Source organism: Rhodofomes roseus (genome assembly GCF_022264815.1).
Source record: "Rhodofomes roseus strain CIRM-BRFM 1785 chromosome Unknown C8Q71scaffold_6, whole genome shotgun sequence".
NCBI lineage: Eukaryota > Fungi > Basidiomycota > Agaricomycetes > Polyporales > Fomitopsidaceae > Rhodofomes > Rhodofomes roseus.
In genome coordinates, this window is record NW_025952962.1 from 1,437,358 (window position 1) to 1,460,434 (window position 23,077).

The 23,077-nt window shown below is 55.8% G+C and overlaps 4 protein-coding genes across 4 annotated transcripts; 3 read left to right on the forward strand and 1 right to left on the reverse strand.

Annotated features, from left to right (window-relative positions):
- Nucleotides 1-2,017: 2,017 nt before the first annotated feature.
- Nucleotides 2,018-2,726, forward strand: C8Q71DRAFT_856073 (uncharacterized protein; the record flags this gene model as incomplete). The annotated part of the gene is made up of 2 exons (XM_047927252.1): nucleotides 2,018-2,176; nucleotides 2,232-2,726. The coding sequence occupies 2 exons, from the start codon at nucleotides 2,018-2,020 to the stop codon at nucleotides 2,724-2,726; spliced, it is 654 nt and encodes a 217-aa protein (XP_047781214.1).
- A 3,401-nt stretch (nucleotides 2,727-6,127) lies between these two features.
- C8Q71DRAFT_856075 (uncharacterized protein) lies at nucleotides 6,128-9,004 on the reverse strand (the record flags this gene model as incomplete). The annotated part of the gene is made up of 5 exons (XM_047927253.1): nucleotides 6,128-7,920; nucleotides 7,981-8,084; nucleotides 8,143-8,265; nucleotides 8,321-8,715; nucleotides 8,774-9,004. 5 exons carry the CDS (start codon nucleotides 9,002-9,004, stop codon nucleotides 6,128-6,130), a joined length of 2,646 nt encoding a protein of 881 aa, XP_047781215.1.
- Nucleotides 9,005-9,566: 562 nt separating this feature from the next.
- On the forward strand, nucleotides 9,567-10,403 carry C8Q71DRAFT_856076 (uncharacterized protein; the record flags this gene model as incomplete). Its single annotated transcript, XM_047927254.1, has 4 exons — nucleotides 9,567-9,684; nucleotides 9,742-9,789; nucleotides 9,843-10,019; nucleotides 10,069-10,403. The coding sequence occupies 4 exons, from the start codon at nucleotides 9,567-9,569 to the stop codon at nucleotides 10,401-10,403; spliced, it is 678 nt and encodes a 225-aa protein (XP_047781216.1).
- A 7,108-nt stretch (nucleotides 10,404-17,511) lies between these two features.
- C8Q71DRAFT_703842 (uncharacterized protein) lies at nucleotides 17,512-19,894 on the forward strand (the record flags this gene model as incomplete). Its single annotated transcript, XM_047920341.1, has 8 exons — nucleotides 17,512-17,724; nucleotides 17,787-18,158; nucleotides 18,203-18,396; nucleotides 18,452-18,772; nucleotides 18,823-19,214; nucleotides 19,265-19,438; nucleotides 19,497-19,638; nucleotides 19,711-19,894. Coding segments are annotated over 8 exons (1,992 nt in total), but the record flags the coding sequence as incomplete, so codon positions are not given.
- Nucleotides 19,895-23,077: the final 3,183 nt, after the last annotated feature.

The following is a 23,077-nucleotide window of genomic DNA, read 5'->3' on the forward strand; positions in this document are numbered from 1 at the left end:
TGGCGAAAGGATGACCTATTGGCAAAGGCGACCTGTACCCTTAACATGGACATCGAGAGTTGTGGGATCGAACCTCATGGGAAGACCGCGCACGAGTTTTGGAGCGCGCTATTGGCTGTGAAGGAGAGGAGGAGCGAGTTGGCGATACAGAACGCGGACGAATACCTCAGAGCTTGCAAGTACGTCCCTGGAGACGACATTCATGCTCACATCGAGGAACTGCGTCGCCGCCGCAAAGCGTGTCGTGAGATCGGTTCCCCGCTCACTAACGCGCGTTTCGCCATCGTCATCTGTCAGTCGATGGGCAACACGTACGAGCACATCACGGCACCACTCCTTACCCGAACCGACCCCGAGGAAGTCATACTCACAATCCTCGCGGTCCACGACAACGCGATGTTACAATCCGGTCGACCTCAGAACCCACTCGGCGATACGCTAACGACCACGATAGCTGGGCAGAAAACGTCCGCCTTCATGACCGCAGCGAAGGCAGCCATGATATGCGATTGGTGCATGTGGAAAGGACATACCAAGGAGCGATGCTACTGCGAGGGTGGGGGTATGGCGGGACAACAGCCCGCACACTGGAAGTCGCAACCGCGGCCGAAGAAGGGATCGCCTGCCGACTTGGCGCATCCTGGAGGAAATACCACCCCAGCCGCGAACACGGCTGCGTCTGCCGCATCACCTCCCCAAGTTTCACTCCCATCTGCTGCCGCAGCCTCCGCAGGCTCCTCGACGTACAACTACGACGTCTTCCATAACGTCCTACTAGCGAGCGCTGCTCCCGCCGACCAGGCTACGCCCAATGGGACAATCCGGGCTTATCTGGATTCGGGTGCGAGTCATCACTACTTCACCGACCGGGCTTACTTCTCCGAATACCTCCCACTCAAACCCCACACCGGAAGCAGCGCGAAGCGGGGAGCGGATTTCACGATCATCGGTGTCGGGTGCGTCCACGCAGAGATGCTGATCGAGGGTCGTCGCTCGATTGTGACGTTCCGAAACGCCCTCCATGTCCCCGACCTCGCAGCCAACCTCATCTCCCTATCTCGGATTGACGGCAATGGAGGCGAGATTCAGATCAGGAGCGGAGAGATGAGGATCGTTGGAAGCGGGGGAGGGGAGCCAATGCTAGTCGGAAAGCTGACTGCCAACAACCTGTATGAGGTTGTGCTGACGCGGCTCGAGCGTGACGCTGTGCCAGCAGGCAGTATTACCTCCGGCGGAGCGAGCGCATTCGCGTCCCTCACCAATGCGAAGGCAACCGACGTTCACACTTGGCACCGACGCTTCGGGCACGCTGATGTGACCGAAAGCACCACAAAGGCCACACACAACACACCCGACGAAGGGCGAGCAACGATATGCGAGACCTAGTGGCTAGGAGGGTGTACCGAGATGGTACGATGGTCGATAGTGGAAGGAGCGAGGTCGGCAAGGCTTCGCACAGGCCCGATCTGCTTCTACGACAAAGTAGCGGACGCTTCGAGACGAGTAGACCACGGTCACGAACCGAACGAATCGAGGACCTGACGACGAGACGAGGGACTAGACGAGGCAAGCGATGGCAGGACAAGATGTAGAGACACCACTCGGGGCGTTGACGAACTCTGACGGACTGACGATCGTACTGACTGACTTCTCGCGTACGGACTGACTGCTGACGGACGTACGACGAACGGACAAGTTGAGAGGGTAAGGGTATCTGGTATTCGAGGGGGCTCGCCCCGCAGTATATACAGGATAGAACAACGCCTACACAAACAGGAAAACACGTGCATATAAATGATCCGAGTCGAACGATACGAGCGCTGTCCAATCGTAGAGGCCAGCACACCGGCTATCGACTTGCCCGGCGAGCACACACAGAATGCGCCAGAATGGCGTAAGACTTCGGGCCCTGTTGAACGTGATTAGCCCCGGGCAACCGCCCGAACGGTACTTGGCTAGCCGTAGCACCGCGACCATACGACCGAGGTTGTCTTGCAGATTCTTCCCCAACACCACCATGCCCAACGTACGCGTCGAACCAACCGCGGAAGCTCACATCGCCCGCTACTACCGCTTGATCGAAGTCATCAAGGGTGAGGCCGCCGTAGAGCCACGTCTCCTGCCCGTATCTCGGGGCGAATGGCTGTCGTGGGCCAACTGCGTTCGTTGGATGCTCGTAGGTCTTCTGTCGCCTTCGTCGGCCAGGGATAGATCCTCACCAGCTTTTCCAGCGCGGTCTCTTCGAGTCCTACTGCAAGGCGGTCACCGATGACCCGAACTCCGTCCCATCGCCGTACTCCTTCAACGACGTCGTCGAGGTCATGAACTACCTCGACGAGATCTTCCAGCGCTACAAGCTGCCTCACGACTCGTTGGGCGCACCCTATCCGACCATCGCCTGGTCCGAGGAGTCCGTCCTGCATCGCGAGGCTATCGACGAGCCTCTGGCTCCGGTCTCCTACCAACTCGACCCACTGTATGTGCCGGAGTATCGCCGCTTGCCCGACAACTTCAATCACTTGGCTAACGCCGTCCACCGCCTGAGCGAGGACCAGCAGGAGATTCGTAGGATCCTCGGGTCGCTCTCTACGAGCGTCGCCGAACTGGGAGGGCGCGAGCGAGGCATTAACGTCGGCGAGCCTGTTCGAGACGCAGCCGGTCGTAGGGGAGGTTTCCGAGGTCGTGGTCGTAACACTGGACCCTTCGGTGGACGGGACTTCCGCTAGAGTCTTCTTAGTGTAGTCGTAGCATGCTGGCCAATGTCGAGCAATGCCTAAGTCGGTGAACTGCGCGCGTGAGCTCGATACCTCACGAATCGGGGTGTAGTCCAGATGGGAGCGTATCAACGCGAGCGAGCGCACCGTGATCGAGATGGCCAAGTCCGGCGTGGTCACTGGCATGCAGCTAGTCGGAGGCATGCCGCGAGGAAAGTGCGAGGATTGCATCAAAGGCAAGCACCCTCGAGCACCGTTCACCTCCTCAAACGTCGAGGAGGAAGTCCTAGAACGAGTATACATCGACCTGACGGGACGAGCGCGTGAGCCATCAATGGGTGGGGCTTACCACGGCATGACCATACACGACGGCGCGTCTTCATACGAAGAATGCGAACTCCTTCGGACCAAGGAAGCTTCAGAGACTCTCGAGGCATTCAAGGCTTACCACGCCAGAGCCGAACTGCAAACAGGGAAGAAGTTACGTCGCATACGCACCGACAATGGACCGGAGTTCGAGAACGCGCTTTGGGAGTCGTACACTCGCGAACACGGCATCGTCCACGAGCTAACAACGCCTTACACGCCGCAGCAGGACGGAGTGGCCGAACGAGGACACCGGACTCTGGGCGATCACGCGCGAGCCATGCTCTTCGACGCTGGACTACCCGTCGGTCTATGGGGAGAAGCGTACAGGACAGCGACGTATGTAAAGAACCTCACTGCGTCAGCACGCCAGAAGGGACACACCCCGTACGAGCGGTGGCACGGACGCATACCGAATGTCGCTCACCTGCGCGCGTTCGGTTCGGTGGCTTGGGCGAAGGTTCCTGACGAGACGCGGACGAAGCTCGACCCGAAGTCGACTCGGTGTATCCTAGTCGGATACACTGAGAACGCCAACTATCGCCTGTGGGACCCCGCAGCCGGGCGGGTTATTCGCAGCCGCAACGTCATATTCGAGGAAGGCCCAGGTCACCGAACCTTGACTCAGGACGCCCCCATCGAGGTGGACACGGACGACGGGGTTGTGAAGCAGGGCGGTGCCGAGCTGGTCGATGACGCAGCTCAGGAAGGCGACTGGCAGGAAGTAGACGCACAGGGCGTGGGGGAGATAGGGCAAGCGGAGCCAGCAGCAGCACCACAGGCGTTACCGATACCAGAGGTCGAGGCGCCACGACGGTCAGCGCGGGTTGCGACCCCCAGTCAGAAGCTACTCGAGTCGCGCGAATCGAACGAACGAGAGGAAGCCGCACGAATCCGAGGGGACTCCTGGGCGAGCGAGAGGGTGGAGTTCGGACGTGACCGTAGCCCGGAAGGCGCGTACCTGGCGATGTTCACGGCGGCAACATCTGCTGGACAAGATGGTGGAACCCGATGGTACCGTGGTGGCAAGACGCCGGAGTCGTATAAGGAGGCTCAGCGTGAGCCGGCAATCTGGAACCCCTCCATGAACGGCGAGATCGACGGACTGGCGAGGATCGACGCCTGGGAACTGGTGCCGCGGACTCCGAGCATGAACGTGATCGGCAACAAATGGGTCTATGCACGCAAGTTCGCAGGTGATGGTGAAGCCGACGGCAAGTGGAAGCCGAAGGCTCGTCTTGTCGCCAAGGGCTTCCAGCAGATCCCCGGTATCGACTATCTCGAAACCCACGCCTCGGTCGTCCGCTTCGAATCCCTGAGGCTGGTATGCGCTACAGCAGTCGTGCGGGACATGGAGATGGGCCAGGACGACGTTGAGAAAGCCTACCTGAATGCGTCTCCAGAGGAGACCATCTATATGGAACAGCCGGCCGGGTATGCGTCCAAGGAATTCCCCACTCACGTCTGCAAGATGAACCGGGGCTTGTACGGACTGATGCAGGCCGGGAACGACTGGTGGAAAGACTTGGACGGCACCTACCAGGACCTTGGATTCTCGCGGTCGCGGTCCGACGAGTGTGTGCGCGCGAGGTTCGACGACGAGGGACTGGCCATCACAGCCACCTACACTGATGACATTAGCGAGGCGGCTGACTCGAAGACGGGATTGGCGAACGTGCGATCGGAACTCGCTGTGCGGTACCGGCTCAGCGGGGGAGGAGAGTTTAAGTATATGCTCGGAGTCCTGATCGAGCGGGACCGCGAGCAGAAGACGATGCGCCTATCCCAGCGCGCGTACGCCGAACGCGTGCTCGATCGCTTCGGTATGAAGGACGCGAACCCCGTGGGCACGCCGCTCGAGCCGGGTTGCAAGCTGTCGAAAGAGGCTGAGCCGGTGACCGCAGAACAGCGAGCCGAAATGGAGAAGATCCCGTACCGCGAAGCGTTGGGCGCCGTCATGTATCTGGCAGTGGCAACGCGACCGGACCTTTCCTACCCAGTCCAACTGCTTAGTCGCTTCATGGCGAACCCAGGCTACAGTCACTGGCGCGCGCTCAAACGCGTCCTCCGTTACCTCAAAGGATCTCTCGACTACGGCATCACGTTCGATGGGAATCACCCTGCAGGGCTCCAGCCGGTAATCTACTCGGATGCATCGCAAGGCGACTGCCCGGACACCGGTCGATCGACCCATGGACATGTAGTCATGATGGCAGGTGGGCCAGTCTCATGGAGTTCGCGCCGACAGGCAGTCGTCACCTTGTCGACAACCGAGGCCGAGTACATCGCTGCCGTGCACGCCGGGCAAACCGGAGTCTGGATCGCGAACTTCATGGACGAAATATACGTGCCCGTGGAACGCCCTGTGGTCATCCGAATGGATAGCGCTGGGGGAGAAAGCCTCGCAACTCGCTCGGCGAACTTCTCGCGAGTGCGTCACTTGCACATCCGGTACCACTGGCTGCGAGACGCGATAAGGGGTAAGCAACTGAAGATAATTCATATTCCGGGTGCGGAGAACCCAGCGGACATTTTCACGAAGGCTCTGTCTTTACCTACTTTACAAAAGCACCTACTTTACATGCGCGTCGCGATCCCGGGGGAGTGTTGAGGAGGGATCGGGACGTGCGCGCTAATGTTGACACGGACACGTGACTCGGACACGGACTCATACGGACGCGTTTCGGATAGGGCTGCCTCAGTCGAGTACCACAAGGACGCGACTGAGGTAAGCCAGGTGTATCCTTATTTCTCAAGTCTCGGACGCTCATTCTGTACATCACAGACATTGTAACCTTAACAGGTAGTGTATCAATAGCAGTCGAGTACCACAAGGACGCGACTGAGACATTGTAACCTTAACAGACTCCCTGCGCGCCCGAGTTCTCGAGCAGCCTGGTAACTTACTGGCACACCGATTCGAGGTTATCCCGCGCAAGACATCAACAACGCCATAACTTGGTCTACGAAGAACGTTCTGGGTTACAATACCTACGCAACTACATAACACACACGAAGGCCAGGCGAACGTCGAACATGCGCGGCACTCATCGCCGTTTCTTCGACCCCCGTGGCTCCTCCGCCGAGTTATCAATCGCCTTCCTCTTCGAAGACCCGGAGCCACGGCTACCTCCAGCTGGTGTTGCCTTTTGTGTATCAGTACTCTTCTTTTGAGCGCGAATCGTAGGCCCATCGGCGCGTGTACCGTCGGGTTGGATTGGTGCACGGCGGTCCCGACGACCTCGGCCTCCCGCAACACTACCCTGGGTCTGCACATCCAGCGCCGCGTCAGCCGGTGCTGAGTCGGCTGCTGTTGGATCGCTACTCGGTGAGTCCCTCAATTCGGTTTGTTTGTTCATCGTGGTCTGCGTTGGTGGAGGAATGGCTGGAGTAGGACTCTCGGGTGGACCGATGGGCGAGGAGCGAGGCGGCCTAGCACCGGTGTGCGAAGGCGTTCCATGATCAGACCGAATGATTGGCTGAGCAGCAGCGCCATTGCCTGCTGCCTGAGCTGGGGTAGCAGGCAGCGAGGGGACGGTTCGAGACGCAGCGCTAGGAACCGTAGGAGATGTGATATGGTTTCCACGCTCGATGTTGTGGCGCTGTAGATAGCTGCCCGCGATGGCTGCAGACAGTGACCTTGAAGCACCCCGCGGTGGGATTGGAGGCAGGGATACATGGGCTTTGGGCGACGTGGACAAGGCCGGCACATTGTTGTCAGCGGAAGCGGGAGGGGCCGGGTCGGGCGTTGTTACTGAGGGCCGAGCAGACTGGGTTGCAGCAGTGGGCGTAGCGGCGGATGACTGAACAGACGCAGCCGCCGGCATTGACGGTGCAGGCGGGGCAGCAGACAAGGCAGGCGAAGAATGAGGAGGACCCTGCGAGGAGGACGCAGACGGGTCATAAGTGCGCACGCCGCCTGGCGATGCTGCTTTGGACTGAGCAGACAGGGTCGCAGCAGCAGGCGTAGCTGTAGTGGTTGACTGAACAGACAGACTCGGAGTAGCCTGTGTAAACATCGCAGGCCGAGCGGCAGATACAGAGTACAAAGGATCAGGAAACCCGTGCGAGGAGGACGCAAGCGGGGCATCAGCGTGCACGCTGGGTAAGGACTCGGCAAGCCGGCTACTCGAGTGAGGATGGGATGGGAAGGAGTACATCTGCATATTCCAAGTCGGAATAGGCTTCCCTGGCGAAGGGAATACATCGCGACTGAGAGAGCCTGTCGTGGAGGGTGTCGCGTAACGTGCAGTCGCCGAGTTGTTGAGCTCGCGCACCCCTGACGGTGCTCCCATTTCTTTAGGCATCATGGCGGGTTGGCTGAAGCCCATCAACTCCTCAGAAAACGTGGTTGGAGGCAGACGAGGCGGGTCGGGATTGAACTCGGAGAAGCCTCCGTAGGGGAGGTCTTTGAGGAGCGAGTAATCGTACTCGTCATCAACGTACGCGCTGGTGCTGGGGCCAGCAGCATAGCCGTTGTTGGGCTGGACTGCATCCTCGTTCACTTCCCCCGTCCCAGATGCGTTGCTAGTCGTCGTGTTTGCGCTGGAGGCCACGGCCGTCGGCAGCATCGCATCTTGCTCCTGAGAAGCAGGTGGAGACGGTGCCGATGGCTGCAGACCGGTGGATGGAGGCGAAGGTGCTATATTGGGACCAGCTGGAGGCAACATCGCGTCGTGTTCAGAAGCGGGAGACGGCGGGCTGCTGACTGAAGGAAGCGCGTTCTGTGCAATGGCTTCTCCCGCTTCGATTGCGCCGAGGTTGACGTTGGGCTGGTCCTCGGCTGGAACGTTCGGCACAACGTCATCCGCAGGGAGTGGTTCACCAGTATCGTCCATGGCTGAGGTTCATGGGCTTCGGTAAGCACACAGTGGTCTGCCGGAACGTTGTAGATGCTCACCCAACAAATCTTTGACATGTTCAATGAATGGCCGTACAAAATTGCCTCTGAAGTCCGGCGTCGACATGCCGAAGTCGACGGCATTGGAACCCTCTTCGTGAAAGCTAAGTGCATGATAACACATAAGTACATCACTTAATCCAGTCAATTACTGCGACCTACGCCATGCTCGACACCCTCCCCTCGTCATTCAACCCTGCTCCAACCGTGTAGAAGTACCATCCCGTGCGACGTCGCAGCTCAGCAAACAACTGTCGCAGCATAGCAGGTAAGTTATCCACCGCCCTTGAAAGCGTCGACGTCAGCTATGATTGATCATATATGATCGTGAGGAACTTACGCCTGGCGATACACGGCGTTAACGGAGCTCGCAGGTGTCGTGTCACGCTCCTCGTTGTCGCCATCGCCTCCCTCATCACTGGACTCAACAAGCTCCTGCCTCGCGGCGAGTACCTCGGCCTCAACTTCGGCCTTGATCTCGGGAGACTCGTCCTCGTACGTCTCGCGTGTCAGACGCTTAATCAGGTTGAGTCGCGCAGTTTTGTCGTAGTCCCCGGATTTGAGGGCATCGTCGACCAGCGGTTTCACGCGATCCTTGTAGTACTTGCGAGAGTAAACCTCTGTGGCTTGCAAGGCCCGTCGGCCTCGGGGCTTCAAGATGTTTAGGTCGACACGAGCAGACTCCGCTCTGCGTGCTTTCTGACCATTTTTGTTGTTGAACCAGTTGCGCAGTCGCTGATAATCATAACAGGTCAGCAGGCGCGTTCGACATCATCAAAACGTGCAGTGCTACCTTTGCACGGTTCCCTATTGCCTTATCCAACGCAGCCGCCTCATCCTCCGTGAGCGGGCCGTGGAAGTCTGGGTAGAGGGTGTTCCGCTCTGGGAAGACCTTGAACCACTCGCGGCCGACCTCGGGCCAGAAACGTGACAGAGTGCCGGCCTCGCGGTGTTGGCGGAACGAAGACCCCCAAGACACGAGCCATTGGAATTGCTCTTCGGTCGTCCAGCGCTGGGGAGCCATAGAGGTGGAGATACAGTGCGTATAGCTTGAGTTCGAACCGCCTCGAGTGCGTTGACTCCGGCCACAGGAGTGATATATCATGCCTCCTCCGGGTTTTGTCCCCTCAAAGTATGTGATATTCAGCCAATAATATTATTCTGCGACATATGAAACCTGTCGTTTCAGGTTTTCTGCGCATGGGGCGGCCCTTCTACATTTTGGGACGAAATTGCGGCCGAGCAAGTCGGCATGGCACCTCACATTATCAAGTGCCCCGACGCTCTGCAAAGTATTGATGCGCCGAAGCATTCGTTGCCATGTGGAAGGCTCGCTCGCTTTCTACTACGGCATCGCTTCAGGTGAGTGCGCTCCACTCGATCTCGTTCATCACTAGCGTCCTCCGTGTTTAGCGAGGACCGGCCCAAGACCGACCACTCGGATCGAAGCCTTCCCTGAATCAAGTCGTGGGGATGCGTGGCGCATGGCGCGCTACATAGCCAATCGCGTGGATGATGCGATAGTATAAATCACCGGTCAATCTACGTACCAGCCCCAGTACCCTTGATTTCTCCCTCTCCTTGCAATGGTCGGCAAGGGCAAGGACACGGCGCGGGACCCTCCCAATCCGACACCGGCCTTCAACGTCGATATGCTGCAGCAAATGATTGCTGCTCTGCAACTAGTTGTCGACCGTGACGAAGGTGAGTGTCGTCTACTACCTCTCGTTCGGCGAGCTTCGATGTCATAACTCTGTATAGATCGACGGTTGTGGGACGCGGTCGGGCCTCCGCCCCCCGAGCCTACCAGTGAGTGGCTTCTGTCGTCATTCCACCTCTTAACTAATGTACTCCGCTCATAGTCAGTTCGGATTACGAAGATATGGGGGGCGCGGATAACCAAGTACAACCGGGCGCCAGCATGCAGCAAGGTACCCTGCCGACGTCTTCTCAGCCGGCTTGCGACCCCGCAGCTGTCGCTCAGTTGGCGCCTGTGCTGGCCCGCTCGGCCTCTCCGAGTCCAACGCCGCACGCACAACGTCCGCATGCTCGCGGTGGACCGTACGTCCGTCCGACTTCCCCTGTCAGCGCAGCATCTTACGATCGCAGCGGTGTTAATGACCATGGTCACCGCTACGACGATGACATGGATGACGGCCATGGCGAGTGCAGTGGGCACTATGGGCGTGGCGGACGTGGCGGGTGTGGGTCAGGTGGCGGGCCCAGCGGACACGGCGGACATGGCCACGGCGGACACGACGGACATGGACACGGCGGACACGGCGGACACGGCGGTGACAGTGGGCCTGGTGGGTGCGGTGGACAAGGCGGGTGCGGCAGGTGCGGAGGGCATGGCGGGCATGATGGCCAAGGTACTCGCGATCCCGAGGGTTCTGGGCTTGGAGCCCGCTACTACGCCGTGACAAGGGGGCGCGCCGTGGGTGTTTTTGTTGGATGGTGTGTGGGTTTCCCCTACAGTGCTGTTGTGGTTTATTCATCCGTTGATCGCAGGCACAACGTAACGCCCCTTGTGACGAGAGTCCCAGATTCGGCGCAGGTGCGCTATCCAACATTCGCGGCGGCGTTGGCTGCGTTCCTCGACTCTGCTGCGTTGGGTAATGTCCGGATCATTCTGCCATAAGTAGCGATCTAGAAGAATTGTCTGCACGTCTTCGCCACCAGCCATTCTAGGAAATATATGATGTCTCGTTACGTTGTGCACCCGAGTATGCTATTCGCACGGCTGACTTGCCCCCTTCTAAACTCCACCTGCGCGTGCCATCGGTTTCTGCCGGCCGCGGGCGATTATATAGCTTCCGCAACTCATGTCGCAGTACTAGTAGATCCTCCTCTCCTGCCAACAGTCAGGCATGGGCCGTCGGCCAAAGTATCTCACTGCCGATGAGAAACGCACGGCAAAGCGGGAGCAGCAAGCGAACTATGCAAGCACTGTAAGGTTGGGAATCATGTCCGTGCCTGTGATCAGCTATGATACTGAAATGAACATATGGGTATCACAGCGGCCGTGCAAAACGGACCTCGCTGAAGCGTGTCGCGTACACCACCCGCATCGGTCACTACGCGAGCCCCTTTTGGAGGCAGATAGCCGATATCCCTCCAGGGACATCAGGAAAAACTTCCCCTGTGAATGCCCAGTAATACCCAGTAATACCGAGTCACATGCGGTAATAGCAGGTAATGTTGTGCATTCCTACGATTTTGATATACGGTGACATTAGCTAGTCCAACCTCTTCCATTGTGAATTACGAGCTAATACTCAGTAATTGTCAAGCATTCATAGAGTACTATGCCCATTTTACCGACATATTCCGTCCACTCATTGTTGCATTTGTCACTTCTGTCATCCACAATACATACAATACACCCATATAGCAGACATATTTTATTAGAGGATAGTCATTACATTCAGTGACATATGTACAATGCCCAGCTGCAAGCATGCCGTGGGTCTGCATCCCAACGAATAATTACCCCGCCCACACAAGCCTCACCAACTGGGCGAATCACCGCATGGAGCCCACCCCTCGTCGCTCCGCACACGCACACCCTCCACGCATAACGCCTCCACGAGCCGGCGCATGCCATCCGCAAACAGCTTGCAGTCACCAAACTGGACCCATACCTGGACTGGCCCCGCATCCTCGCTTTCTTCCTCGCCGCCCGCAGTCTTGCCGCAGCTCCCAGTGCCGATGTAGGCAGCGTCCAGGGGAGGAGGTGCACGAAGACGTGCTAGTCCGGGCGCACGAGCGTAGAACAGAAGAAAATTGAGTCGCGCAGGCGCTCGAGGGCGAAGTGCCGCGTGAGCGTGGGCACGACACGTTTTCTGTAATGCGGGAGCTGGTAGTCTATCTCGGTCTCGGGTTGGTTGAATCGCGCAAGGTAGCATGCCAGCTGTGGGTCATCAGCTTCACGCAGACGTCGGAGCAATGGGGACCGGGGTACATACGCACTGAGACAATGGTAGACCAGCTGGAAGATACGGCTCAACACGTACCAGATGTCTATCATTGAGATTCCGTAGCGCCACAGCGACCGTGATGCATACATAATATGCATACATTGCGTGAGATCGGGACTCTGAGGCGCACAAAGAAATTTCGTACCTGGTTATCTTGTGCCGAGAGTGAGCAGCATCAACCTGGCGTGAAGCAAACAAGCCAGTGAACGGGTATATGTGCAAATGAGTGAGCATGCAGGCCACTTACTGGTAAAGGAACAAGCGAGCCGATGAAACCAACAGACACGTAAACGGGCAGGTCGGTGGTCGCTCGCTTGCTGGGTCAGCGGTGACGTGGTGATGGATAGACAAGACCCACATGTCATAGCGACACGGGCGAGGCTCGGAAGGAGTATGGAGGGAGATATGATGGTGAGTCAGGCTGTGGGAAGGCCAACAGAGCGTATAGTACATGCCACATACCTTTTGTGCGGCCTCTCGGCCTCGCCATCCCTCTACTCTGTGACCGCGGCCTTCGTGAGCGCACTGACGACGCCTTTGCGGCGTCGTCGGTGCTCTTTATGTGCTGCCAGCTTGTCGCTTTGGACGCGTGCTGACATGTCAAAGCGGCCGCAGCGCACACGTACGTTCTGACGGCCCATCATGGGTCGATTACTTCATATGGCGGCCGTGCTTCACGACCTTGAGGTTGTGCGTGCGAGTAGCGGGCGAGCGGCGCAGGGCGAGGCTGGGGAGGAGGGAGTGAAGAGAGCCTGAGAGGAGGTCAGCACTTGTGCGCCGCTGGACGGACGCAAGCGCTGTCGGAGTTACCTTATACGACAGGAGTCCCACGGGGGTGCGGGTACAGGGACTTTGCGCGACAACGCAAGTCAAGACCTCACAGTGCGTACGACCAGCTCGCCCTCCCGCAGTACGAGCCTGCCCATCTCGTCCCTTGTACACCAGACCCTCACGTCATTTCCCCGCCAGCTCAACAACGCACACGGTGAGGTTCGGGCACGCGCTGCGCATCCAAATTCCCACAGCTAAGTCTCCGCTGTGACCGGGCTCCTCGCGTTTCTCGCCCTGGCCGACAGTGTTCTCCACCTTCAAGACCGCATCCTCGCCGCAACACGGGCTAGCCATCAAGCATGGGAGCTACCTCGGCGGGAGCAGACGGCAAGACAGGCTTCTGGGCGGCGAAAGCAGCATGACGTGGCGACTCGATGGCGCCGGGGTACGTGAGGACGGACATATGCAGGTAAGTAGCGTGCATGACCTCCTCGCCGGCGAGGTGGGTCAACGAGTTAATCCATGCAGCACTGTCGCCCTCCGCGCCCTACCACCATCCCCGCCGCTGTCGCACGTCACCTCCATCACTGTCCACTAGCGTCTGTCACTGTCTCCGCGACCCGCGCATCGCGTCCGTCATTCCCCCGCCTCGCTGCCACTGTGTCCCGTCCCGCTGCGCTATTCTCACCACCATCGCTGCCGCCACTGCGTCACCCGCGTTGTGGTGTCTCCGAGACTCGGTGTCATGGAGTTGAGGACCACGCAGTGCGTACGACCAGGGTGAGTAACATCGCTGCACGCGAGCGAGCTAGCTCACAGGGAATGTGGGGCAGGGCCTGGGCGCGCACGCCGACCCCGCGAGCACACCGGGCGAGTGACCAGTCGACAGCGTGCACACGCCAACCGCGAGCGCGCTGAGTGGATGCCCGACACGCAGACACGGCCGACGAACGCGAACACAAGTGACCAGGCAAGCAGCCGGGCATGAGGCACGGTGAGGTGTCGCACAACACGCACGGCAATCGCGAGCGTGCTGGGCGAACGCCCAGCACACAGACACGGCCGACGAGTGCGCCGCGACTATTGGCATGGCAATGAGCAGGCGGGAGGGTGAGCGGCCCTACACAGGCAGGCCCACTCACAAGACGCAGGGAACACGTCGTACCCCCCCCCCCCTCAAACTCACGTCGTACGCAACCGCAATAAGCTCCAGCGTTGCTGGAGACTCGCAACGGAAGAACGGGCTGAGTGGAAGGGATGCCATGGCCAGCACGGCTGGCGATGCAGGTGAGTTTCTCCACACCACCAGCATGGCCATCCCCCACGCCGAGCCCTCCGTACCGAGCCACCCGTGCCGAGCCCTGTGCGTCGTGACGTGCACGCTGATATCCATGCAGCCCAACCTCGCGCGATGAAGTAGCAGACGTGCTTGCTCAGCCTCGAGCTCTCCGCCGCCTAGTAATACATCCACACGCCCGCGACGGCACATGTGGCACGTGAGCGTGAGCGTGCCGTACGGTACGACAATGACCTACCCTCCGCCCGCCGATACAACGAGTCCACCGAGTGGGATTGAGTGGAGCAATAGCCCGGTACCGGGCAATACGGGTACGAATGCGAGGGGATCCTGTCGTGCTCTTAGACTGTAGTACTTATCACATAGTCCCAATATATTGCTCATTCTCCCTCTCGAAACGTGCTCTGTGTCAGCCCTGCAACTGAGCATCAAAGCTGCTCAAAGAGATGTTGGTAAAAGCAGTGCACTATCTGTGATTACTGGGCTTGTGGCCGTCTTTGAGTTTTAGTTGTGTGCTCATAGATTACTGCGAATTTTACAGACATTCTCCAGGGGTGTACGTGGACATGGAGAATTACAGGCATTATCATGAATGATGTGGTAAGCATTCGAGATTACTCAGTCTCCTCGTATTACGAAGAATTTCCGTATCCACTAAGTATTTCTCAGGGGAGGTTTTTCCTGATGGATTCAGGCCACGGCGCGTGCCTCATTTCGTACCCTCGCAACGTCGTTGGACATACCGGATCTTGGCTTGTACATCATGCCATACGTCCTCAGCTTGCCGACACCCTTGTTCTCCCCTCATCCTCCCATGGACCCAGAAGAAGCCTTCTTTGCCCCGATCCCAGACGAGGACTCAGATGAGCCTACCGATGAGGAGATCCCTCTGGTACTCAACTCCGGTCAGCACCGTCGCTATCGGACCGAGGGAAGCAGGCGGTACGGAAAGTGGATGGATCAGAGTGTCGACGTCGAGTTTGCTATCACCGATGCTACTAGAGAGCTCGAAGCACGTATCGCTGGTTGGGAGATGTCAACGGGCACTGAGCAGCAGAGCGACGCCATAGAAAACGTTGCACGTACGATAGGTCTTGAATGGGCAAGTAGAATCATTTGCTGTCTTGCTGTGGAAGTAGAGCTGCTGAGAGTTGGACGTGATGCTTACCAGGCTGCATACATTAACGAATTGCTCCCATGGCAATGTATGAATCGTATAGTACGGTAGCATTGGACAGGTGTAATTCAAACGTAGATGGTGGACGGACAGAAGTACTATGAGGACCAACTTCGAATCCAACACGTTACCTGAGCTATCACCGTCAACGCATCCGAGCTGAAGTAGAGTATTCAGTACACATTCCGAGTATCCATTGCGGAGTATACATGATGACTTACTCGAAATATATTGCACGTCTGGATAACCATCGTACTAAGGTGTTCTGTTCCTTCAGGCTGCGCAGTGTTTCGACTCTCCACTACTGCAGTAGTTCTACTGCACTTGGTCTGCCGGTTGTGCTAATAGGCTTAACATACCTGTCGATGTACCAACGTGATATCCATACTTATATGCTGTAGAAAAGGACCATACTAGGCTGGTGCAGCCTCTACAGCCTTGATTCTTGTCGAGACAACCCAGCAATAATTTGCGCTGACCGTTATTCATCACCTTATTGGCCAGGCGATGATACCCTCTGGCGCCTAGAGCTTCCTAATCTGGTGCACCTCCCAGGCGCCTCGTGCTTGGTCAGAACCACACGCACAGCCTCGCCACGTCGGAGCATGCGCTCTGTTAATCAGTCTTATATCCTCCTCCCTCGACCGCTTGTGCTGCCCCTGCTTGCTCGTCCTCAGTTGAAGTCCTTACTAGCTCGTCCTTCGAAGTCGGCATGCGCGCGACTTGAATGCAAGGACCTCAACGAGAGCTACCATGTTATAGGTATCCAGGCTTGCAGTATTGTCTCGTCGTTATGTACTGACACTGCGGCCGTAGTCATTTATCCAGAGATGGCAGTTGCACGAGCAACCCGTCTATCACGACCGCCGAAGGTATGTCGGTACTACAGTGCCTGTTCGTCTTTGACACTCACACATACGGCCGACAGAAGTCGACCTCTATCCTAGCGGGAAGCTCTAGTCGTACCTAGCAGGCGCAGTAATTGCTCGCGCGGCGTTGTCTTGAGGATGGGTTCTTGAAACGGCAGATATCCAGCTGAGTCAGATCGAGCACCATCGGTAGTATGATACTTGTAATACCCGTTCCAACATAACTTTTTAGGGGCAGAAGGCGTCATCATCGCAGTCCGGCGTCGTAGTAGATTGCAAATCAATTACCCTCCGCTTATCACCCCTAGGTTAATGTGTTTGAGACGACGAACACAGCAAGTCGGAGTGCCGCGCGGGGTTCGCACACGCGACTGAGTACCGTCGGGCGCCGGGCCAACTGCTGAAATACATGCAGCCTAGCATGTGGGCACGGATACAATGTACACGAGAACGCCCCCAGTTTGTGAGTGATTCTGCTACGTGGCCCATCCTGACTGACCTCGGCTACGTGGAGGCAGGAATTCATCACCGTGTTTCGAGCGCATATACACTTGCAATCGTGTCGCGCGTGCTATCCAGGGTAATCTGTGAGCCTGGATGCGCAGTATGTCTTCCTGCCGAACTGATTGGGTTGCAATCTAGATGACAAGGAAGGCAACGCTCGTCTGCACATCAGAAGATGCTCCTAAACTGGTACTAGCTCGTCCCCCCATTTCGTTGACATGGCGCTCAATTAGTCGTTCTTGTTGCAGTCCGGGGGTATTCTATTGGCATCTGGTTCACAGCCACGTCATTTCCAAACGGTGAGCAGATCCTCATCGGATCGTTTGTCCCCTGGATCTCATGATGTCGACGGGACGGCGCGAGCCGTGTCGTGCAAATCAGCAGTGGCGCACCGCGAGTTGTGTCGTGCGAATCCTGTTGTAGTTTAGTAATGATACGGATTATACAGACTTCAGTATTCCCAGTGACGTTTTCAATACTGGCCGTCTAAGGCTTTACTGCAACTCTACGCCTTGTCCCGATGTCTGGAATTGCAAAGAAACGAAGAAGGACGCAAGCTGGCGTTCACTTCTACGACGATGACGACCGTGGCACTAGTCATTCACGGGCGAAGACGCGCCATCAACACACCTCCTTTGTGGCTCGAGCTGGGGCAATCTCGACGCAAACTGCTTACATCACGGCCACGGAGCGAAGCAGCGAACCACTGCAGGACGACGCGCCTGGGACATCGACAGCTGGCTACAGTGAAGATGGAGGGGGTGGAGTCAACCCGAGACTGAATGTCTCAGATGAGGAGTCGTTCGAGTTGCTACAGCTGGAGAACTTCATCGACATCGGAGAGTACCTCGAAGAGACTAAGAGGCGGAAACGCACCGCAGGTGTATGTCGATGCCGTGCTCATATTAACAGTTGCTAATAAGCTTGAACTAGGACCATCCACTGAAAGAGTGGACAAAACATATCGACGAGTGGTTAGCCGAGCTTATTCGGCATGAAGGCCGTGGAAGCTTTGCAAACGAGACTTGCGCGGGATGCCTGAGCACGGACACACTGTACCGATGTGAAGACTGCTGCGACCTCCAGCTCTTCTGTCGGAACTGTACTGTTTCCCGTCATCAGTGTGACCCTTTTCATCGGATCGAGGTACGGTAATTTTATGAAGTCATAGTGTTTGTATGTGCTGACAATCCTGGACCGGCACTTAGGGATGGGCCAGCCGACGGTTTCAGAAGACAACACTGAAGGCCCTAGGATTGCGCATACAACTCGGTCATGCAGTTGGGGAACGATGCGCAAATCCTTCGAGGGCGTTTGGTGATGATTTCACTGTCCTGGACATCGGCGGCATCCATGAAGTCGCGCTTGACTACTGCAGCTGTGAACACGCTGAAGCGAAGCATATTCAGCTGCTGCGTTTCCGGCTCTTCCCGGCGACTGGAGTCGACCCGAAGACAGCGTGCACGTTCAAGTTGATGGAGCTCTTTCATCTCCTGCGAAACCAAACAAAGGTGTCCGGATTCGAGTTCTACAACACGTTGGCTAGACTGACCGATAACACGGGAACGGTGGACGTTAAGGTACGCACAAGATTTGTCAAGTATGCTTACTCATAGAGCTGCAGAACCGATATACGAGTTTCATGCGCATGGCGCGGATGTGGATGCATCTGAAGATGCTCAAACGCTTCGGTCGCGGTCATGACCCGAAGGGCGTCAACGCGACAGCGTGTGGATCCTGCGCGGTACTATGTCCTGCCTGTCCGCATCCTGGCATAAACCTCCCAGCGAATTGGAAGGATGCACCTCCGGAGAAGAGGTACGTCGATGCGCACGGCAACATAAACAAAATCCGAGAGCTAAGTAAACGGCAGCTGGCTCTACCGGCTGTTCTTAGGGATAGACGCTAACTTCCGGCTCAAGCGAAAGGAAGTGTCTACAGACGTCGCAGACCCAGGCTTGAACCATGGCTATGCCTACTTCGTTGAGGAGAGAGCTTACAAGTCGCATTTGCAGACACATGGGAAGGTCGAGCAGAAGGACGACGCGAACACGTGCAACAATCACGATGCTGTCAAGCTAGCCAACATGAGAGGGATCCAAGGGATTGCGGCGAGTGGGGTGGGGACTGTTGAGTGTGTACGTCATGACATGAAACGTCCCTGTTCTGTTGGGGATCTGCAGAAGGGCGAGCGGTGCGTTCTCTTTACATACCACGGACAATGAAGCTGAACAACCCTCCCAGATACGTGAACATGGATTACCTGTTTGCGAGTAGTGTGCGCCAGCAAGGCGAGAAGATGGCTCTCGTCGTGTCATACGACATCGCCTGCCAATGGAGCGTCAACCTCTGGGAGCGCATGCTACGATACGATCCCAAGTGGGACTTCGATCGCAAAACCATCACTTTCCTTATTCCAAAGTTCCACCTCCCGGCGCATCAAGCCTCCTGTCAAACGCAGTATTCGTATAACTACAGGAAGCACGTGGGCCGTACGGATGGCGAGGCTGTTGAGCGGGGCTGGGCTGCCGTAAATGGCTTCTCCGGAAGCACGAAAGAAATGGGGCCCGGATATCGCCGTGACGTCCTCGACGACGCATTTGGCGATTACAACTGGCGTAAGGTCACTCAGTTGGGTACGTTTTCAATGCATGATCAGCCTATGTGACGGCTAATGTCAATACAGCCAAGACACTTCTCGAAAAGGTCAAGAATGCCGTCGATGAGCGCAGCACGCACGTCCTACAATTCGAGGAGATCTGCGAAAAAACGGATCCCGTGCGCGTAGCGGAATGGACGCAGCTTGTCGAAGAGTGGGAGAATGGTGCGGAGTATGACCCCTTTGCCGTTCATCGCCATCGTATGTCGTATTTCTCTGCACGTCGTGAAGGAAAGTCTTGTGCTCACTGTGTTATCAGCAGTCACAGTGGCCTCTGTCCGGCGTGCCCTTGCAGAGGAGGATGCGGCTGCACAAGCCGATGACCGGAGCACCACCATGTTGCACGAGGACGTGTCGCCCAGCGTGCTCATCATTGCAGGGCTGGAAATCGAGGAGCTACAGTGAGTCCCCTCGCCAGATCAGAGCGTCTGACTCGGACTAATACTGACATCTACGTCATGTCTCCTTCTCAGGCGTCGTCTTCGGAAAGACGCTTTGAGCCTTGGTTCGACCGCTACTGACTTACAGCAAGCTGCGATCATTCGGCGCCGCAGTAGCTTGCAGCTTCGCATCGATGCGTGGCGCGAGTTTCATGTTGAAGAAAGAGGTTTTAGGCTTAGTAAGCCCAGTGGCAGTGAAGGACTAAAGAGTGAGTGAACAGACCAGTCCCAAAGGGAAGATCCTATGCTGGCAGGCAGAGGAGAGGACGAAGGATCGTTCTCATTACAGGGCAAACCAGCCCAGTATATATACACATTTGATACAGGTCACATGCTGTATCAGTGGTTCATCAGTAAGCACTAAGTCCGAGGTTTTGGGGATATGAGTAAGCGGGTAAGCAGCATGAGTAAGCCAAAACTCGGAGTTTGATGTGGAGAGATATATGAAACGTGATGGAACATCAGGAATAATATGAGACATGATGGAACATCAAAGAGTAATATAAGACGTGATGGGACATCAAGGAATGATATGGAACGTCATGGAACATCAAGGAATGTCGTGGAATATCATGGAATGATCCGGACTAAAGTCACATGACGTAATCTAGGCAAAGTCCATCAAAGAACGTATGTAATCTGACATCGCAGAACATAAGTCCATATCCGTACATAACTGATAAGATAAGAACACTGAAAACTCGGAAGTTCAACACTCCCACTTGTTCAAGATGTCGAGTATCTCATCATGCCAACCGAAGACCTGAATTTCTCGATTCCGCTGAAGGGAACATTCTTGGTCAAGGCATCAGCAAGTTGGTCTTCACTTGCGACAAAATAGATGTCCATCTCCCCACGTTCGTAGAACTCTCGAATGTAGTGATACCGGATTTCTATGTGCTTGGTGCGGCGATCCACAGCGGGGTTCACCGCAAGGAAAATGTTGCCTTGGTTGTCAAGACAAAGTGGAGTTGGATGAGACATGTTGTCTCCCAGTTCTTCTCCAAAATGACGCAGCCAAGCCATCTGACGACAGCAGTCGGAGCTGGCCTTATACTCTGCTTCGGTTGAAGACAAAGATACCGTTGGTTGGCGTCTTGACACCCAAGAAACGACACAATTGGCCATGAGGAAAACAAAGCCAGATGTAGAGTGCCTATCATCACGGTCTTCAGCCCAGTCTGAGTCTGAGTAGGCGATCAGACCAGAGTTTGAGCCTCCATCGTAGCAAAGTGCAAGTTCCTTTGTCCCTTGAAGATATCTCAGGACATAGTACGCAAACTTCATATGCTCTTTAGATGGATTTGAAGAAAACTTCGCCAGACGCGTGACCGCGAACGAGATGTCTGGGCGAGTACCAAGCATAGCATACATGATGCTGCCAATAATGCTCTGGTAACGGGTTCGGAAAATTTCAGATGCAATGTCGGTGTTCTTCTCTAATACTGCTCCAGCGGGAAGAGGTGTCCTTGCAGACTTGCAGTTGGACATTTGGAACCTCTCCAAAACAGACTGAATATAGTCTTCCTGGTCAACGAAGATACGACGTGCAAGACGTTCTCGACGAATGTGTAGACCAAGGAAACGCTGGACAGCTCCCAGATCAGTCATCTGGTATTCCAAAGACAGTCTCTGCTTGATGTTGTCGATGAACAATTTCGAGTCGCCCATGAGGAGCAAGTCGTCGACATACAAAATGATTAAGCAGGTGTGTCCTTCAGATTCACGAGAGAAGACATAAATTCCGGCATCCGAATACGTCCGTTTAAACCCTAAGTCGAGGAGAGACTTGTGGATCTTAGCGTTCCATTGACGAGACGCTTGCTTCAAGCCATAAATGGCCTTCTTGAGCAGACAGACCCAGTTCTCCTTCCCAGGTACAGCCCATCCTTCGGGCTGTTCCATGTAGATTTCCTCGTCAAGGTCACCGTTAAGGAATGCCGTCTTGACATCCATAGACTCAATCTCCCAATCTTCAAGTGCTGCATGCGCCAATAGATAGCGTACGGATTCAAAACGTGCAACAGGAGAAAAAGTCTCGGTATAGTCTTGACCCCACACTTGGGTAAATCCCTTTGCAACAACACGCGCTTTGTAGCGACCATCGTGTTTAATCGCATAAACCCACCGGCACTTGATAACCTTTCGGTTTTTAGGCCGTGGAACTAGAACCCAAGTCTTGTTGTCCATAAGCGACTTGTACTCAGAACCTTCAGATGCGTGCCATTTAGCCTTGTCTTGAGACTCCATAGCTTCCCTGTGACTCTGGGGAACGCCATGGTTTGCTTCTGCTAGCATCCGCACAAACATGAGAGTTTCAGCCTCAGATTGTTGACGGCCTTGAGCATCGGTACGACGATCAATATTCGCAGGTGGCTCGTCACCATAGGCATTGTCCTTGTTCCTCTTAGGATTTTGTCCAGCACCTTGACGACGTGGACGTTCGTACTGAGGTTGTGGAGGAGGTACAGGATCAGGTTGCGGTTGTGGAATGTCTCCCACTGGCTCTGGATGGTCTTCAGGTTCAGGTTCATGTTCCGGGATAGGAACGGGAATAGGTAAATCCTCAGAATCAGAATCCTCCGAGTTCGCATCCTCAGGAGGTTCATCAAACGGCTTATCCAGGGATTTCGGATTATTGCCTAAATCTTTTCGTGCAGGAAATGTCTCTTCATCGAAGGTCACATCACGAGACACAACGATACTTCGAGTGGCCGGGTTCCAGAAACGATACCCTTTGGAACCTAACTCATAGCCAACAAAGATCATCTCGACAGCCTTCTTGTCGAGCTTCCCAGCTCTTTGTTCCTTCTGCACATGCACATATGCCTTGCACCCAAATACCCTAAAATACGAAATGTCCGGGACTGTGCTATCCCAGAGAGTAATGGGGCATTGCCAGTTAAGGCGTCGCATTGGTTGCCGATTATAAATGTGAACCGCAGCGTCAACAGCCAATTGCCAGAAACCATGGCTTAGTCCAGCATGATGAAGCATAGACATAGCCTTCTCGACAATGGTCCGATTCCAGCGCTCAGCTCTCCCATTCTGTTGAGGAGAGTATGGCATCGTCTTCTGATGTTCAATGCCAAATTTGCGCAAATGTTCGGTAAATTCTGCAGAGGTATATTCTCCCCCTCGATCCGAGCGTACAGCTTTGATTTTCTCGTTGGTTTGGTTCTCAGCCCATGCCTTGAAATCATCGAACGCTTGGGTCGAATCATTCTTATGTTTGAGGAAATAGGCGCGGCCAAGACCGGAGTAGTCGTCGAGAAAGCTGATGAAGTAGCGCCATCCACCAATAGCGGTGGTACGCATAGGACCGTCTTCGTCGGTATGAACAATTTCAAGAGGTTTTGAAGCTCTCTTGTCCGACGCGGGAAATGGAGCACGATGAGAC